This window comes from Hylobates moloch, unplaced genomic scaffold (assembly GCF_009828535.3).
Source record: "Hylobates moloch isolate HMO894 unplaced genomic scaffold, HMol_V3 SCAFFOLD_4, whole genome shotgun sequence".
Lineage (NCBI taxonomy): Eukaryota > Metazoa > Chordata > Mammalia > Primates > Hylobatidae > Hylobates > Hylobates moloch.
The window spans coordinates 37,621,383-37,640,804 of record NW_026652279.1 but is presented as its reverse complement, the minus strand read 5'-3'; the positions used below and the strand labels follow the sequence as shown (position 1 = coordinate 37,640,804).

Below are 19,422 nucleotides of genomic sequence, written 5' to 3'. Positions count from 1 at the left end.
AGGGACTGGGACAAGGGTTGTTGATTGTATTCAAATTTTACCAAGCCAACAGCTGTGGCTGGAGACAGAAAGTTTTCTCTTTTAAGAGCTGGGTGGAAGATTATTCTCTTCTATCTGGGAAAAGATAATCATATACTTTCATGCTGTCAGGGTGGGGCCTATTCTGTTTTTGTTTGTTGCTTGCTTGTTTTGTGGCTTAAGCTGTGTGGATACAGAGCAGGAACGCTAGAAGCAGGAAGAGGCTGGGGTGTTTTTCTGACCCTACAGATAGTTCTTCTTGGGTCGGGAAGAAAGACTGTAGCAGCAAACATGATCTGCAGCTGCAGAGGAAGCAGAGGGGATTTTTGCATCAAGGACAGACGTGGGGATGAGGAACTGTATACAAGTCAGGAAACTTGATACCAGAGAGAGGAGGCCACAGAAGATAAGAGGCCTCCGTAGACCATGTACAAAAGAAATGTACAAGAGGAAAAAAAATGGATTAAGAATCATTGTGATGGAATAATCAGAAAGATTATGAATGATACTTACATGTTTCTTTAAAAGGGATTACCTTTTTGGCTTAATGCTTGCACTCTGTTCTCTTATTTTATTATTTTATTTTTAAAGGTATTAAACTGTGCTTCTTTTTAACCACACTTAACATTTAGGACCCAGAGCCCAAGACATCTACTGCCACCTGGTGGTAGATATACCACCTGTGGGATTTGGAATTGATGAGACTATACATTGATTGAAAATGGATTCTGCAGTCAAAATACGGAATCATAGAACATTAGAGTGGTTGGAGATATTCAAGATTGCATCGTTTTTCTTCTAATAAAACCCAACATCTTTTTATATACAGTATTTTAGTTGAATGCCTCCAATGACAGAGAGCTCATGATCTGGCCTGACAGGCTATTTTGTCATTCATTCTTGTTAGTTAGAATGTTTTTTCTTTTTATTTATTTTTAAATAGAAAAGTCACTTGTATTTATTTGTCTTCATGTTTACCTCTGGAGAAACTCACAAGTTTAGTGATTCATCTATATAATAAGCTTTCAAATATTTGCAGGAACGTGTTTGTCTTCAGGTTAAACAGTCGTAGCTCCATATTTATTATTCTGGTGTTATGCTTCTCAGAATCCCCATAGCATTTCTTTCCTCTAGTTGCATTCTATGTTGCCAGTGTTCCTGCTGCCAGAATTGGATCCAACCCAGTGTTCCAGACATGATCAGCTTAGTGAACTCTAGTACCTGTAAGGCTGTCTGAACACCAAACTTCTAACACCTTCTGTATAGTATGAGTTAGCTTTCTGTAGCCTTTCCACAATGCTGACTCCTCTTAGGTTTGTGGTAACTGAAAGCCCAAGAATTTGTATCCTTTCCCACACTGTAAAACTTTTTTAAAAAAAGCTATAAGCAAGGCTGTACTTTAAAAAGAAAGCTTAATTACACAAGTTTAACACAAATACATTCTAAATTTCAGAGGTTACTCATAAAGCCAGAGCCTTTTTGACCTCCATACCAACTAAGTTTCTCTTTGGAGGTAGATCCTGGTATTAGTTATTAGGGGTCCTTCCAGACCTTTCTGTGCATTTACATAGATAGATAGATATCAGCAGAAATGTGTAAATTGTGTATGTGTGTTTGGGGTTAACATATCATTTTGCAAGTTTTCTGCATGCAACATGTCCTGGAAATCTTCTGCATAGTATATTTTGCAGTGTGGATATTCTGTAGTTTTCTTAGTAATTCTTTGATTATTTCTGGTGTTTAAAATCATCATAAACAGCGTCTCCTTGTACACATGTACAAGTATTTCTCTAGGGTAGATAAAAAAGACTGGGTGAGTGATAAATGTATGTTTATTTTAAAATGTAGATCTCAGACATGAAATTTGCCCTTGTTAATTTTGACCTAGTGTTCAAATCTGCCCAGATAATTTTATGTCTTGATTTTGGTCATCTATTATAATATTAAGCCCACTATACCAGTTTTGCATCATCTGCCCATAGTATAAGCATATCTTTGATCTCCTGATCTAAGGAAACGATTGTTTTAAAAGTCAAACACAACAATCAAGGGAGGACCTCTGTGGCCATTACCAGAGACCTGCATTCCACCTAAAGCTCACTGTATTCTCCTAGCAAACACTTTGGTCCGTGCAGTTTGTCTACAGCAATTCTACCCAACTATACGCTCATCCCATTCTTTTTTTACCATCTTATATACAAGAATTTCATGGAGGACATTTGTAAAAGGCTTAGCAGAAATCCAGACTCACCTTCTATGACATTCTCCTGTCTGCTCTAGCGGGACTGTCATGGAGGGAAATGAGAACAGCACACACTGCTCCTGGGCACGTGTTCTTTAAAATAGATCCTGGTAACACTTTAATGAGCAATGTGTTTATGTACCTCTATGCAAGAGTGTATTCAGTCTCAAAGATATCAAGAAAAAATAAGCTGTCCACTCCCAGTTGCCTGTCTTACCTATATGTTCTCAGTCTAGTTGGTCTCCCAGGGAAACTGTCTGATGGCTGAGACATAGCTGCTTTAGTGAAAAGCTCATGGGTTATATTTCCAATGTTATTCAGGCTAATTTGTCCCACCCCATCATAACATAACAGAGGTAAAGGGGCCGGGCACAGTGGCTCACGCCTGTAATCCCAGCACTTTGGGAGGCTGAAGCAGGCAGATCGCTTGAACCTAGGAGTTCAAGACCAGGCTGGGCAACACAGGGAGACATTGTTTCTACTAAAAATACAAAAATCAGCTGGATGTGGTGGCACACACCTGTAGTCCAGCTACTCAGGAGGCCGAGGTGGGAGGATCCCTTGAGGCTGAAAGTGAGCCAAGATCAAGCCACTGCCCTCCTGCCTGAGCGACAGAATGAGGCCCTGTCTCAGAAAAAAACAAGCAAACAAAAAACAACCTCAAAACAAAAACAAACAAACAAAAACTAGAGGTATGCTCACACAGACATCCACAGGCCTAGTGCATGTATGTGTGCATTGACACGTAGTCATCCTCACAAAGTTGTCTCTGTAAACATGATAAAAGGACTTTCCCCGAGTCACAGCCTTACCGGCTTACTTTGCATCATCATAAAAAGAATAGAAATGATAAGCAGGTAATTTCTAACTTACTTTTATCTAGCTTAGAAATTTGTTATAAGACATGTCACAGATGACCCTCAAAATGGTAGTGAAGATGAGACTGTGGTCCTGGGGTTCTGGGTGGATGGTGGAGGTTGGAGGCAGTGTGGCTGTCCCTGGATGCCCAGCTGCAATTGCATCAGGCTGCATGGCTTCCTGGGCTGGGGTTTGGCAGCACCATTGCCCTTCTGTAGGTAGCCAGATTTGGATTCTTCATTGAGGAAAAGTTCTTGTGTTCCTCATTTTTAGGGCAACTAGTATGGAAAACGTAACCTCAAGTATCTTTGATGTAATCTCCAAGGGAAAAGTTGCTCCAACTTTTTCTTACTATAAGTAGAAATTCTGTTTCCCATTTTTTTCCTTCAATGGGCCTGAGCTATCAAAGGCTCTGGCAAAGCTACAGCCAAGTAATTCTTCTCCAGAATCCCACAGCTGGCTTTATTTGGGGGGTGAAGTGGTGGTGGTGCCAGTTCTGCTTCAGAAAAGTAGAAGAAACAACAAATACTCCTCTAACAAACCTAAAAAACTTAGTGAGGAATGCAGAAGGGAAGTGACACCAAGTGAGTGAATTGTGCCCCTTTTGCAATCTGCAGTGTCCCTTTACTCTGGGCACTATGTTGGGTGCTTGGTGCTGATGGAAGGCAGCAGTGGGGTGGGATATAAACTATATGATCATGACAAACAATGACTTCGGTTCAGAGGAGTTTACAGTGTGGTAAAAATAGTCTGCAGACAACATGAATGCAATGAACTAACCAGTGTTTCTCTTGAAAGAGTTAGATTGATGCTTGGGTAAATAAACCACCCTTATAAAGAAGAGTCCACATTTATTTTTCATCAGTGCAAAGCTACATTAATTCTTCACATGCAGGCATGATAAACAGAATCAAAGCTTCTGCTGCTTGTTTCCAGTTAAACAGACCTATCCTAGGTAAACCTGTATTCCCCTCTGAGAGCACCCCTTCCTTCTGGTACTTGGTTGACCTCCTGCCTTGGGCAGGGCTACACTCGCCTCCACTTTTTTCTTGAGTTACTGCTAGAAGGCAGAAACTCTGTGAGCTCTTGGAGAGCAGCCTTGGTGTTCTGTTCCTTCATGTATTTCCAGGCATAGTCCAGGGTGTGACATCTTGTAGGCACTTAGTAAATGCTTGTTGAGTGAATGAAAGCTGCCCTTCATCTATTCCCCATTCATTTATTCAGCACATATTTATTGAGTGACTTCTCTGTGCCAGGCGCTAGGGATACACCAATGAACAGGACCTGGGTGGGAAGACAGATGATAATATGGGGACACTAATATGGTGTTGAAAAAGTACAAGATTTTGTGGGTGCAGATGCAGGGATGGCTGGCCCCGCTGAGTTGGCCAGGAAGGCTTCCTGGAGACCTGAAGAATTAGCACAGATAGCTGGATGAAGGCAGGATGGGAAACAGTGTTCCAAGCCTAGGAAGAGCATATGCAGGGATCCAAAGGGAAGAGATAGCTTAGCATGGAAACGTGAAGGCTGACAACATAATGATAATCATAAACACATATATAATGCTTTCTGTGTGCCAGATATTATTCTAAGCCCCTTACATTTATGAAGTTATTTAAATACTATTATCATCCCCATTTTACAGAAAACGGAGGCACAAAGAAGTTTAGTAATTTGACCGATCTCACACAACTGTTAGAATTGGCATTTGAAAGGAGTTGGCTGCGGAGCCTTGGTGGTGACAAAACAATTATTATTCCTGTGTGTGTATAGCACTGATTCCCAGTGAGAATCCTGGCATGCTGTTAGACATGCATGGGCCTTGTGGTAACGATCAACTTGGAAATTGTCTTGTTAAGACTGACAGAACTTCTGGCATATCCTAATTGTTGAGTCTGTTTTTGTCAGGCAGATGATGAGATTCCTTGCCTCAGTGGATGGTTTTGTTGTGTCTCATCCTATGTGAACAGGCTGTAGGGAGGGTGCCCCTGACCTCCTAGTGAGAAGGGACTTGGGGCTCAAACAATAGTTTAACTGTGGATGAGCGAATCACATTTTCCACAGTAGATTCCCATCCCTAAATGGGGAGAAGGAGAAAGGAAAATGGTTTAAAGATCAATACCCAGAAATGGCCGACCTCTACTGGTGCTCCGCCACTGTGTGTGGTTGTTGGAGCTACAGCCCATGAAGAATAGTTTGGTTGATTGCCAACTTGGCCCCCAGGGAGTGGGCCTGAAAGGGGGTTAAGGCATTGGTTCTGCTTTCTTTCCTTCCAGTTTGTAAATGGTAATCCAACCCCACGTCTTCAGTGCACAGACATTGTGCAGCCCCTCCCTGTGACAGGTCATGGTGGCTGGGCCTTGGCCTCTGCCTTCCAAATTCCCAACTTTCCCCCAAGCTTCAGTATGACCACTTCCTCTGAATCCCTGTTGCTGCCACAGTCAGATCCAGCACGGAGGGGTGTCCTCAGCAGCCTCCTCACTGCCTGCTGCCACTTGCTCAGGAAAAGCACATGAGCTGCACATCAGTGCTTGGAAAAATTAATGCTTTCAAGATGAGCTCCATACAGTTTTAGCACGTCTGTCTCTTTCACCAGCTGAAAGAAAGAAGCATGTTTAGACAATTACTCCCCAAGGGAGCCCAAGGACTAACTTTGTTTATTGAGTGTTTTTAGTTACAACACGTGAAGTTCTGGGATTTTTTTGGCTTTGGCTTCTTTTTTCTCTTTTTGGTTATGGGAATATGAGTGGATTGCCAATTAACAGGGCACTTGGAGGTTTCAAAATTGTGAAAGGCATGTTTCTTACTTGGGCACAATTGCTGAGTCTTTGGGATAAGGAGCTCAGTTAGACGTGACAGATGGAATCCAGGCTCAGGGCTTACCTCAGACCAGCACTGCAACCAGATGTTCAGAGTCTCCCATATGCAGCTGTTTGGAGTCACAGCTCCACCTGCGAGGGCCCCCTTCCCCTTCCTCAGACACCCCATATCTTCACAGTCTTCCGATAGACGTACCACGTAACGACACAGTCACAGTCAGCTTTCACCTTACTTTACCCTGTGCCACCTCCCACCACCTTCAGCTTCCCCCACCTGATGCATAAAACTCTAAGTAGAGATGGCAGGTTTTAAAGCTTGAGGTTTGGGGAGTCAAAGCCCATTGTACAGGGGCAGGGATGGCTGACTTGAAAGCTGGTGTATCACAGTTCTTCCTGCCTTATCCTTGGCAGACATCACTAATTGATGGCACCATTCTTTCCCCATCCATCCTGTAAGTAGCCGCATAATCCTCAACGTAAAGCTCTGGACAGTCACTGCCCCTGGGTTAGAGCTGGAACTTGAGATGAAACTTAGTTTCCATTGCTGTCCAAAGTCCCATAAGGTGTCTAAGTGGCTGATAAATGAATGGTCTGAGAGGAGTTGAGGTTCTTCCTGAATGCTTGTTATGGAGAACCCATCCTGACTCTTGTGGTAAATAAGGGGTGTGGAACAAAGTGGGTAATGAATAGCATTTTCTCATGATATAGTGATGGAACTCCATCTGCCAGCCACTTGAACAGGTGGATAAGTCTGGTGAATTTTTTGCTGTGACCTGTGGGTTCTCTGAAGACCATTTCACATTCTACACCTTATGAGTAGGGAGTAGAGAAGGAAATTGCTGCCATGGCCCTGAGGGAGCACCTCCTTTTTCAGAAAAGATTTGAGCCACTACTTTAATAGCAGCTTCAATATTTAAATGCTTTGAAAATTACCAGAGTAACAAGTGCTTATAGTAAAAAAATTATAACAACATAAAATTTTATAAAACACAATTCTCTACCTTTCTTCATTCTTCAGGGATAACTACTGTTAATAGTTTGGTATATGTATATCCTACTAGAACTCTTCTATGCATAGTGAAATACATATTGATAGTGTGTATGTATATATTTATATATCTATTTTCACAAAAAGTGGGATAATACGAATTGTTTTCCAATTATGTCGCAAATCATATCCTTTCATTCAATAATAGATCATGGAACCCTTTCATGTTACTACATATAAAACTGCTTGCTCTTGTTAATGGTTTCTAAGTATAATGTAGGCTGTGTCATAATTTATCTTATTAGTTCCTTATTGTGGGACATTTAGGTTTTTTCTTTGCTTTTTATTTTTTCTATTATAGAATACACTGCAATGTGTGTATAAGTACAGATATTTCAGTAGGTGAGAATCTTAGAAGAATTGCTAGGTTGAAGGCTATATACTTTAGAAATGTTGATTGTACTGCCAAATTGACTTATAAGAATATCATATCAATTTAGTCTCCTACCAGGTTGGTTGTTTTGTTGTGTGTGTGTGTGTGTGTGTGTGTGTATGTGTGTGTTTTTGCTGGGGGAAATCTTATAGGTAAAATGTGGCATGCTGTTATTGCTTACTTGCATTTCCCTGATCATTAGTAGTGGTCAGCATCTTTTTACTTTTTATCAATCATTTATATTTCCTTATCTGTGGGTTGCCTGTTCATAATCTTTACTTATTTTTATACCAGGTTGTTAACTTTTTCTTAATGGTTTCTAGGAACTTTTTGTAAATTAGCGATATTAACCCTTTGTATAATTTATTGTTGCAAACATGGCAAATATTTACTTCCTGCATTATCTTTTAACGTTCATATTTTTGCAACTTTATCTACTATTTTATTCTGTGAGGACTTAAAATATATGAAAATATAATGTACTCACAGTGTTCAAAAATTAGTATAAAATAAATAGGTCATTATGTGACCCCTATACCTGTCTACCAAGCCACTTTTCCCATAGGTAACCGTCAGTATTAGTTTCTTGGGAACCCTCCCAGTATTTCTTTTTGTAAATATAAGCAAATCAGAATCCATACTTATGTTATCCGTTTCTGATCAAAAGCAGGTGAATACTAACTATCCTGCTCTATGCCTTGTGTTTTTAACCCAACAGTATGTCTTGAAGATCTTTTCATATTAATTCACAGAAAGCCTCATCATTCTTTATTCATAGCTGCATAGTGTTTCTTTGTTAAAGTATACTGTCATTCAGTGGGCATCAGACTTTTTTTGCTTCTGTATGCTCTAAAAGAATATTGAAAACTTTATGTGCCTTCACACATTTAAGTGGATACCTAAACAATTTTTTTACCACGAGTTTAAATGGTTGCAAATAATACATTTTCTAGCATGTTGCATATTATAATAGGCTTTAAACATATTTTCTTCAAAATCTTGGAGCTATGGATTTATATGAATTGGGAAAGGCAAATCTGATTGTCAAAGCAAGTAGCCAAATTAGACATACTTACTTCCTGTCAGAGAAAGTCTAATTTCTTTTTATAATTCAAGCAAGCATGTTAATTAGACACCCTCTGTGACAACCCCATCTTCAGAATTCTAAAAGTAGAGAGGAAGCTATTAATAAATAGATGTGGTCCTGAGACTAACCATGCTTTTTGTCTTCTAGATGAAAGAAGGCACAATTGTTTTCAACATCTCCTTGGCGATCTCATCAAATCATGGGGCTTTACTTTGCTCTGCATGCACCGATGACTCTGTTTTGTTACCGGTTACAATGTAACAAACCACCCTAAATCTTAGCGACTTAGAACATCAATTTATCATTCTCATAATTGTGGGGCTTACCAGGCAGTTCTTCTGCTCCATGTGGTGTCTGTTGGGGTGCTGGGATAGCTGGCAGCTCCAGGGTAGGCTGCCTGTGGTGGCTGGGAGGGGGCTGGGACTAGCTGGGGGTCTCAACCAGCATCTGTAGTTCTCTTCCACATGGCCTTTCCATGTGGCTTAGCCTTCTCACAACAAAGCAGCTAGACGCCAAGAACAGTTGTATCTATTATTGACTCCATTATTTTAAAACGTCTTTTAAAGAGTTAGGTGATACAGTCCAAGGGTCAAAATTCAAAATGTGTAAGATGATTTACAGTAAAAGGTTGTCCTTCTACTACTGTTGTTCAGCCTCCTGTTCTCCTTTGGTGATTTGCATATCCTTCAAAAAAATTTTAAAAACTGTGTATATAAGCCAATATACTGAGTTTTGTGTCTTGCTTAGGAAAACCATCCCACCCTAAGACTATAAAAATTTTTCTTCTTGAAGTTTTATAGTTTTTTTTTTTCCCATGGATATCTTTAGGCTTTATTGAGTGCATGATGTGAGGCCAGGGTTGATGGACTTTTCGGAATACCAAATAATTGTTGTTCACTATGCGGACGGTCCATCAAGAACTTCGTAGAGTTTCTCTTTCCCTCAGTGCCGAGGGTCATCCACATGTGTCACAAGGTATAGTCAAAACAGTTTTCATAATTGAATCTCCAGGGGAACTTTCCAACCTGTGTCAGAAAGAGGAGATCAGATGAGTTGGGGCAGCTGGACATTTTCATTTCCCTAGTGAGGGAAGGAGAGTGTCACAGGAATTAGAGGAAATGTAAGCTCTAAGAATCTGCCCCATCCTGAAGGGCAGGTAGAGAAGCCTGGGAAACTTGGAGTAGTGACTTGACTTTAACTCTGGTCCCATGAATTGAGAATTTCAATGTGACCTGAGCTTGTTTTTGTTGCAGGAGAATGCACTAACCTTTATGAAGTATCCACTATGTATTAAGTGTAGTGCTTTGGATTTTATATGCTATTTTGTTTTTTCCTCATGAAAAGTTCAAGTTTTATGGGATTAGTCTTATCTCCATCCAAAAGATGAAGAAACTGAGATGTGGGAAGTTATTCCAAAGCCTCAGCCCTTTCCCAATACCTCGAAGGCTTGCAAATTAATGGTACAAAAGGTATAAAAAGGTTTATAGAATTTATGAGACTCAATTATTTTTAAGAACCATAAGCAGAGTTCATTTGTTGAAAAGTAAAGTGATCTTTGCAAATAGTTTTTTTTTCTTTTTGAAAATAAGAGCCAAGGAAGAGAGTATTCAAATTGGCTAGTGTGCGAGTAATTTCATTATCCAGCTCTATGTGTGTGTATGTAGGGAGCTAGGGCATTCAGTTGAGTCAGATATTCTGATTTAACAGTGGGTAGCCCTGTGGAACACACACAGATTATATACTTTCCATAAAAAGAAAAAAAAATACTCAAGGGACTAAAGCAAAAAAGGGACTAAGTAGAAAAAAGAACGTTGAGCTCTAGATATGTGCTAACCAAAATTTAGCATGCATTTGACAATACAGTGGGTTCCTTTTGATATGGTTGAACTTCACATTCATTATTATCAATCCTAGTCCTATGGTATGGTGCCTGATTTTACTGGGCAGACCTGCTGAGGGGGGCTATCTGGAAAAGTTCTTGGAGGGGATGGAGAAGGGCATGGGATGGAGAGAGCAGGTAGAGGTTCACAGGAGGGCTCCCCCTGGGCTGAGGAGTGAGGCTTCAGCTGTGGTGACTGGCAACTTAGCTTCCTGATTCTCTGATAGTGACCTCAGGGACTGAGAGATGTGAGGAACATTCAAGAGAAGCCAGACCTCCTGGGGGGTGAACAGCCTCCTGTTGGCCATGAAGTAACACCATCTCCTTTGATAGGCAGAGAAATGGCTCTTGGTGGAAATGAGATGGAGGAACTGCATGACTGGCTGCGAGGGAAACAGTGGAGGTAATAATGAACTCTGGATTGCAGAGGCCTCATGGATCAGTTTTGAGAGGGTGTCTCCAAATATTTACCAGCTTTTTTTTTTTCTTTTTCAAGAAGAACTCCTTTGCAATGTAGGTGCCTTGGGGAAGGCAACCAACCAGGTGTTCATGCTGAGTAGGAAATGGGAGGTCAGGGCAGTGAGGGAGGATGGAAGGAGCACCAGCTTCTGTAATTGACTTCATCAGGATGGCCTCACAGGGACATGCCTGTGAAGACCTAGGGAAGGGAGTCATGGACTCTGCTCCCTGACTGCAGATATCCACCCCCACCACTGCTTACCTAAGGCCTGCACTACTCTATGACTTCCTTTGACCTAGGCTTTATCTTTTGCCAAAAGAGGAATATTTCCTGAGGGCCTAAATATTAAGCTCTCATCATAAATACCTTGGATGGGATGAGGTTGTCATGGTACTTTTCACAGGACTTAGTGGAGAGGGCATGGGGCCCAGGGTAGATGAGCTTTATAAGGTGCTGAAGGAGGAGAGTGGACTGGCTCTTGTGTGGGCAGTGGGGGGGTATTGGGGTGACATGCTGTGTTAGAGATTCAGTGCAACTGGGGGTTCTATTGACTGCTGGGGGAACTAGAAGCCCCCAGAGAAGGGGTAAGGAGGGATCAGGTTTTCACCACTTAACAAGGTGGTTTACAGCCCAGGGCAGTGAAAGGTTGTCTTCCATGAGCTGGGCATGCCTCAGCCAAGGCAGAGTTAAAGATCCTCAGCAGAGGTCAGAGGTGAGCAAGATGAAAGCTACACAAAAGCTGAGGCAAGGCAGAATAATTAGCTTCTGCCTTTCCCTCCTGCCGCCTGGCCTGATATTTGAGGTGACATTTAAAGCCATTGTACAGATGTGCAGTGGAACTGTGGCAGAACAAAGGCTTTCTGGAGCCTATGGAGCGATAAGGCTGATTTCTCAGCCTCCTGAATGGCAGCTTCTCACCCCTCCCTGTGGGCCCTCTACTGGCCCTTGAGAGGAGAGAGGCCCCTCTGCCTTCCAGGTGAGCATACTCTAATGGGGGACTCAGAATCTCCCTCCCTACTGGACTCTCAGGGTGTTGGGGGAGGTGGGGTACACACTAGAATTCAAGATAGTGACACGAAGCCAGTGCTGAGGGTAGGAGAGGAGAGCATGGACTGAAGCGGATGGATCACCATCGCAGAATTCTCTGGGGAGCTTGTTAAAAATGCAGGCCTCTAGGAGTGAGGCCTCGTTATCTGCATGGATAACCAACTCTCTAAGGTGATTCTTCTGCCCATTAAACTTTGAGAACCTCTGAGATAGAGAATGTGTGAGGTTAGCTGGAAAGGTCCTCTTGGGAGGGTGGACTTGAATTTCAGTGTCTAGGTGATACTTACTTGCTGTAAATACTGTCCTCAGGTGTGGACCTAAGAAGCCCGTTCACCTGGGGACACTAAGCTATCACGGGAGAGATGACAGGGGTCCAACCCACCCTTGAAATGGCATCCCTGAGAATGTGTTGCTACGGGCTCCACTCCACCACTTGGGCGCTAATCGCCAAGGGGACAGAAGTGGTGTGGGAGGTGACTGAGGATGCTGTCTGCTGGAGTGTTTGATTCATGTTACAACTGAAGCACAACTTGCAGGGCAAAATGGTAGCCGGGTGGAGCCCGCTTCCTGGGGCAGGATGAGGGAGATCAGTATGTCTGTGGACGGTCTTCACTTTGGTTTGCAGGTACCAGCAACTATGCTACCTCCTGTATTGCCTTCACTTGCCAGATAGGTCCATGTGTCTGAGGAATTGGGCCAGTGCTGCTGAGGGAACAGTGGCCATTGTTGTCCCAGGAGATGAGTGGGAAAGATTTGGGATATGGTTGGATCTCTCCTCCCTCTGTGCTGCTTGCCTTCTGCTCTATACACTTGTGCTGGCTTTATCTGATTGGGAACACAGTGTTTTCAAGTTGGGGTGGGTGAAGAGAGGGAGAAAGAACAGTGCCAAGGAAAGAAGAAGGAACATCGAAGAGAAAGGAACACATCCATGTTGTGGTATCAAGTAACTGCTGAACATCCGGATGGGCATCAGCTCTCCGGAGTGGATGGGCTGTTTCTGGCCTGGTGACTCTGTCTGTCCCTGGAAAACATGTCTCTGTAGCCAGCTGGGTGGGCTGGAGGAAACATGTGAACGGGAATAGCTGTGCTTGCTTTGACCATGATGAAAGAAGGAGCCACTGTGGAAGCATTGTATAAGACAAAACAAAAACAACAACAAAAACCTACTAATAAGGCTGTGTTCTGGCCAATATCCTTTCTAATTGCACTGCAGTTAAATGGCAATGCTGACAGTCTCTTGGAAGATTTTGTTCAACTTCTGGAGGGGCTGCATTTCAAGTAAGACTTATGAGGCTCTGTGGGAGATGGAGAAATGAGCAGTGGTGGGCTGGGGAGCTCCAAGGAGCCCAGCTTGATGGGTTGAAGCCAATCTTGAGTAAAACTCCAGGCTGAATGGGTTCACCCTGGGGCTGACCCAATGGGCATTGCTTATGTTCTTAGGTCTGTTTGTGGGGGAAGTGCTTGCACCCATATTATTCTTGACAGTCTTTATTCCCATTTTCTCTGCAAATGAGACTGTGTAGACTGTTTTGCCCTTGATTACTGGAGGGAGGGGAACAGGGCCAGCTTCTTTCTCCAGCCCCAAGAATGAGACTTGTAGCACTAGCACCATTAGAGCACTCTCTGGGACTTTCTGCCTCACAGTCAGATGCTCTTCCCCTGCCCCTCTCTGTCTGGGTCTCCTGCCACGACGGGAGCCTCCCGTTTCAGATTTCTCCCAAGTTGTGTTAGAAAAAGCCTTTTTGGCATTCTTACTTGGAGACGCACTCTCTCTGCAGTCATAAGTCAGGGGCCAAAGAAAAAGATGAAAAGCCCTTAGTTAATAAGTGGCCACATTTGGACCCTCCACTCAACCTGTGCCCATGGCATGTCAGCACCGCCCTGGAAGGGCCTCCCTCAGGGTTCCTGTTAGGAAACAGCAGTGTTTCCCCAGGTCCTGCCCTACTGTGAGGGCTCCCATATCTCAGTGAAACATGTCACAATTTCCCAGGGAATCTCTTAGCGCCCCAGAAACTCTCAGGGAGGAGACAGATGGGCACCTACGAGTTATCTGACCTTAAACAAGTTATTTAATCTTTTGGAACATGGATTTTCTCTTCTGTATACTGGAGAAAGTGATTCCCATCCTACAGACCTTGCAGGGCAAACAGGAGATGATAGTTATGAAAGTATTTTGTGAATGAAAAAGTACTGGCCACACGTGAGTGATGGATTCTTGTTATTTGTGAAGGGAGAAACACCGGGTTACTTCTCTCTAGAGGGAGGAGGAGGGGTTTGCATTCCTGTGTTAACTACACACTGGAGTCTTGTCCATTTAAGGTAATAAGAAAATAATGCTAACAGAGCCTGAGAGGTAGCTTCTTGGGTGGTGATGTCTCTGCCAAGACCCAATGCTACACTTTAAGAAGAAACCACAAGGCAGTTGGGGGGCAGGGGCAGGCGGTGGAGGTTGGGGCTCTGCTTGCTTTCTCCCTCTCCCTCCTAGCTCCTACCCCCTGGACGTGCCTCCTCCCCAGTCTGAGTTCTTCAGAAATCTGCACCCTCTCTCATCTTGGAGGTATAAGTTCCAAGGAAGAGCTGGTGCTGAGGGAGACATGCCTACCAGCTGCCTGATGGAGACCAGGAGGCCTGGGAGACCACCATTCTGTTAGGACAGTGAGAAGGCATTGCTGGCATGGCCTAGGCTGCACAGAGCTGTGATGAATGTGCAGATGGCTGTTGGGTAGTTTTTAGGCTTGGAGAACAAGGTCGTCCTAGACCTGGGGACTCCTCAGGTTTCATTTCAGTGAACAGCACTCCCAGTCACCTGGGTCACAGGCTGGCCCACTGTAAGATGGGCTGTGATTGGGCAAGGACTGGGCACCCCGTCATGCCCCAAAGGCCTTAGACAATGCCCAGGGGCTGAGGTCTCTGCAGCTTACTCTTCTCCTTGCCTTGAAAACAACATTGTTTCGGGGACTCAGATGCCCTTGCATGTTCATTTGTCCAGTTAGTAATCACTCAAGTAATTGCGAAGTTCAGGGTTCTTTGAGGGACACAAAGATGGAGTTTATGGGCAAGTAAGGGAGAAGAGTCATATACAAAGGAGAAGGTGGAATGAAAAAAATAAAATATAAAGGAAGGAAGATCAGGGAAGTCTGCCTGGATTCTGTGGCATTTGAGTTATTTGTTGGAAAAGTTGGGAGGATTTGGCCTTGATGAGGTGGAGAGTGGGGACAGCATACTATTGGCAGGAAGGGCAGGAGCAAAGGCCTGGGGATAGAAAACCATGGCATGTATGAACATGTGGGGAACTGAGAGTCTGGCAAGAGGGAGAGGGGTTGAGAGGTAAGGGAGAACCTTCTATCTACCAGTATCTACCAGGTGCAACACCAGAAACATTATATTCTTCTTTTGCTTTGAGGCTCACGAATACTGTTCTCTCTGGTTTACAGAGGAGGAAGCTGAGGCACAGGGAGCTGAATAACTTGATCCAGGCCAGGCAAATATTAAGTGGCAACCAGGATTTGGACCCATGACTGTGTGACTTCAGAGCCCATGCTGTCTCTACTATAACAAAGGTTCCCTGAAGGGACGTAGGGAAAAAGGATCTGTGGCCTTTTACTAGTCATGCAGGTCCTGCAGTCTTGGGCAAGGAGAGCCGGTGGTCCCTACAGTGAGGCAGTAAGGCTTCCAGGCTCCTGGACTGGCCTCAAAGTCCAAAATGGCTGAGCTTCTGGCTTCCCATCCCATATGCTATTGGAAGAGCCACTGGCCTCTGGTGTGGGAGGTATGGAAGCCAGGATGGCAGGAGATGCTGGAAAAAAATTTAAGACATGGACTTGACTGTGGATTTTCATTCTCAAGACCACTGCAAACCTTGTGTCTTTGCGAAAGCCCTTCCTGACTCCCTCCCACGCATCTCCGACCTCCCCTTGGGTCCAGGCAGGCTCGGTCTGCACACGGCGTTGTTCTGCACTTGTTCCTTTGTTGCTGTGAAACCGGCTCCCGGCACAGTCAGCCTCTGTGTGGGAGGACTGGTGGCTGTCTTTGCAGGCAGGCATTTGCTTAGAGCAGGCTGTGTGCGAGCCCAGCGTCAAGTGATTCCGGCCTCTTCGAGTCAGCGGTGGTGGGATGAGGCTCTGCCGAGGGGACTGGCTGTGAAGGATGAGTTCAGGGTGGGATGACGGACCGCTTCTGGGACCAGTGGTATCTCTGGTATCTCCGCTTGCTCCGGCTGCTGGATCGAGGTATCCTGAGTGTGTGTATGCTTGTATGAGAGACTGAGAGAGATAAATACACATAGAGACATAAAGAGACATGCAGAAAGACAAAGCAGACAGGGCAGGGGGGTCAAGAAGAGAGAGAAGGAATGAAACAGAGGCAAGTAGCAAACCCATGGAAAGTAAAGAAAGGCTGTTTTTCTGGGGACATGCATGACCCAGCTGGGAATCGGGAGCACAGGGTCATTTGGGGAGCATCTGTACAACAGGATCTCATTTCTTGCTGGGTTTTTGATCCAGCTCAGTACTCTAGTCAAATACAAGTTAAGCCCTCTCTTGCAGGGCTCTTGATAGAACTCTCTGAGAAGCAGTGCAGAAGGAGAATGATTCCTGCAGTAAGAAGCTGGGGGCAAACAGACTCAGGCTTAAGTCTCAGCTCTGCCACTGACCTTAGCCTGATTTATGTGACTTTTCTGAGCTTGTTTACCCATCTATAAAATGGGCACAGTAAGACCTATGTGCTGGGGTTGCTCTGGAGCTATTATTTAATTCATACATGTAAAATATATAACATCATATCTGGTGCACATAGTAGGTGCTTAGTAAATGCTGAGTTCCTCCCTGTGTACCTCTTAGCTTCACGGAACTATTAATACCTATCCTGAGGATAGCTCCCTTTTTTGATTATCTATAGATAGAGCCGGTACAGAATTTGCAGTTAGTGGAAAGAAAAGAGAAAATCAGTTTTATTTCTCAGGTTAATCTGACCTTAATACATTTTATCAAATATTAATGCAATTAAAGTGTCCTGATAATGTGACACAAATCCAGATGTTCTTTTGTAAGGAAAAGCCACTGTGAACTTGTTTGGTAATTGATTTTTTAAAATGTTGAATATTATTTTTAGAAGCTTTGGCTTCTTTAAGAGGTTTTGGCAAGAATGAGATCAAACTCCTGATGGAAAAGATGGCCCTGGGGAAGCCTTGCTACACAGCCCAAGGTGTATTCATCTCTATGAGGAATAGTCTTAGTGTGCCGGGAGATCAATACCAGGTGGAAGCAGACAGCTGCACAGAGCAGGTGAACCAGGGCCCTTATCACGGGAGAAATCAAAGATGGAGGAAACCAAACCAGCACACACTAAAAGCAGTTTCTCACTAGCCCCGAGAAACAGGCCAGTGGGAGCCCAGACTTGAGATGAGGGCATTAAGAAGGGAATCAGAACTTCACACTGATGAAGGTTATAGACTGGGAGAAGGGAGAAGAGACCCCTAGATGTGAATCCTCCTTATCTGTGTGACCTCAGGCAAGTTGCTTAACCTCTCTGTATCTTCTTTCCTTCATTTGTAAAAAGGGGTAATGATGATAATGGTAGTACCAACTCAGAGGGTTGCTGTAGGGGCTAAGAGAGAAACTACAAGTGAAATACTTATACCAGTGCATGGCACAAACAAAGTACTCTTTAAATGGTAGTTTTCATTACCAAGACAGTTTATTCTCACTCTCCAACAAACATCCTGGGAAAGACAGGAACAGGTGGTATATAATAACTGGGAACTAAGAAAAGTCCAATTAAGAATGGTTAGAGGCTTAGAGACAATTTATACTTAAATGAATTAAAACAAGATTCACACTACCATATGATGCTAATTATAAGAAGAAACTAGATGTTAATGTATAAGTTATAATACTACCAATTTATTTTTATCTTTTAGAAATGCTTGAATCCATGGGTCACAAACTTAGGTTCAAGTTCTGGCTCCATTGCCTTCTAAGTGCCCTTGAATAAATGGCTAAGGGTAAGGACTTAAAACATAAAGGGTATTGTTTTCTAGGGCTATACTTAACCAAATTCTCAGTTTGTTAATCTTAAAAGTTGGAATATTAATAATAATGCCTACATCATAGAATTTGGGGGAAATTTATTGTGTTAGTGCATACACAGTGTCAGGCATTTTGGAAATGTCAGGTTAATGAATTTATGGGTTGATAGATTAAACTGTCCCCTTGGATAGCAAAAGCTGGTTGCAAGAATTAGGTGGTCTTCCATGCATGTTTGATCATCACATATGGCTGTAATTTGAAAGTTTATGTGTCTTTCTATCTGTAGGGTTTTCCTTAATGTGAAGTTTTAGACCAGTAGCTCTTGACTGTGTAGGGTGTCTGATTTCCAGGTGTTTGGAGGTTGGGTGTTGATTATGTTGCCCAGTTCTGGTTAATCAGTATTAAAGTATTACACGTGTGCATACCCACATCCCTATTCAAAAAGAATTTTCAGTTATAGCAACTTTCCTCTCGTAACGAATGTTACCTAACATTGCATAGAAAATGGCATGCTTTAAAGTGGCATATTAGGCTGAGCTAGCTCATTGAAAGATGCTCAATAAATATTTGTTGAAGGAATGAATGAGTAAATGAATGAAAGATGAACCTGCCTTTCTGGGCAGTGAACAGAATTCCCTTAGATTTGATCTTTCTTAAGTGTAACGGAATTTAGCTCCTTTGATCTGTTTGAAGATTTTATATCATTTTGCCCTCATCATTGTCATGCCTTATGTCATCGTGAAAGTAACAGGCCTCAAGAAAGTAAGGAGGGGATAGGAAATGAGAAGTGGGAACTGATGAGTTTATCCCAGGAAATTGAAATAATCGATGAGCTGTATGCTGGCCTGAGTCACTCACTTGGCTGTGACTGGAGGATAAGTGAATCTGTGATTTGACACACCTAGGAAAAGGCAGGAAACATTAGAACACATCATGGAGCTGAAATAAACTTTACAAAGAAATAACAGCGTAGGCTTGATGATTGCAGACTAATCTTTTGTCTCCCCTATCACTGTTCAGCTAAGGGTAAGAATTTAAAAAATAAAGGGTATTGTTTTCTAGGGCTATACTTAACTATATGCAAGAATTTATTTGACAGTGTACTACCAGCTTGTTCAGACATTATTTTGATGATTTATTCTCCTTAATAATAGATGCTGTTTTTATGGTGTTTGTTACTGGGCGTTTGTCAATTCTGCTGATTGTATTCTGTGCTTATAGACGTTGACTAAGGAGATGGTTGCTATGGTGGGGACTGTCTGTCAAAAGAAAAGAGCTCATAAAGATAAGAAGCATGAGTTGTATATAAAAGAAGTCACATTGCTTTTTGTTGTTGAGTTTTGGTGTATTCATGGGGACCTGACAAGTAAGGTAGGGGTTTACGTTCCTTTGTTTACATGTAATATTTTTTTGGTAATGGGAAGAATGAAAGACTGCTGCTCTTTATTCATAGAGCATCAGGCAATGTTTCCAAGCATGTGGGAATGTCCACCACTGGTAGTACATGAGATGATTTTAGGTGATTTACAGACGTTTCTTGAGCTTCTCTTGCTGGTCACTGCTTG

At 43.0% G+C, this 19,422-nt stretch overlaps 1 protein-coding gene across 19 annotated transcripts in view; it reads left to right on the top strand.

Moving 5' to 3' along the window:
* The window catches only part of KALRN (kalirin RhoGEF kinase), a 695,573-nt gene that overhangs the window by 45,058 nt on the left and 631,093 nt on the right, over positions 1–19,422 (top strand). For 4 of the 19 annotated variants that reach the window (XM_032149971.2, XM_032149969.2, XM_032149967.2 and 1 more), the window contains exon 1: positions 15,778–16,060. The exons of 12 other annotated variants lie outside the window; for them this stretch is intronic. In XM_032149971.2, the coding sequence (XP_032005862.1) occupies positions 15,994–16,060 (67 nt within the window). In that variant the 5' untranslated portion in view covers positions 15,778–15,993. Of the gene's footprint in view, positions 1–15,771; positions 16,061–19,422 lie in introns of those variants that run through there. 3 more of the 19 variants (XM_032149955.2, XM_032149953.2, XM_032149961.2) reach the window with 3 other exon arrangements.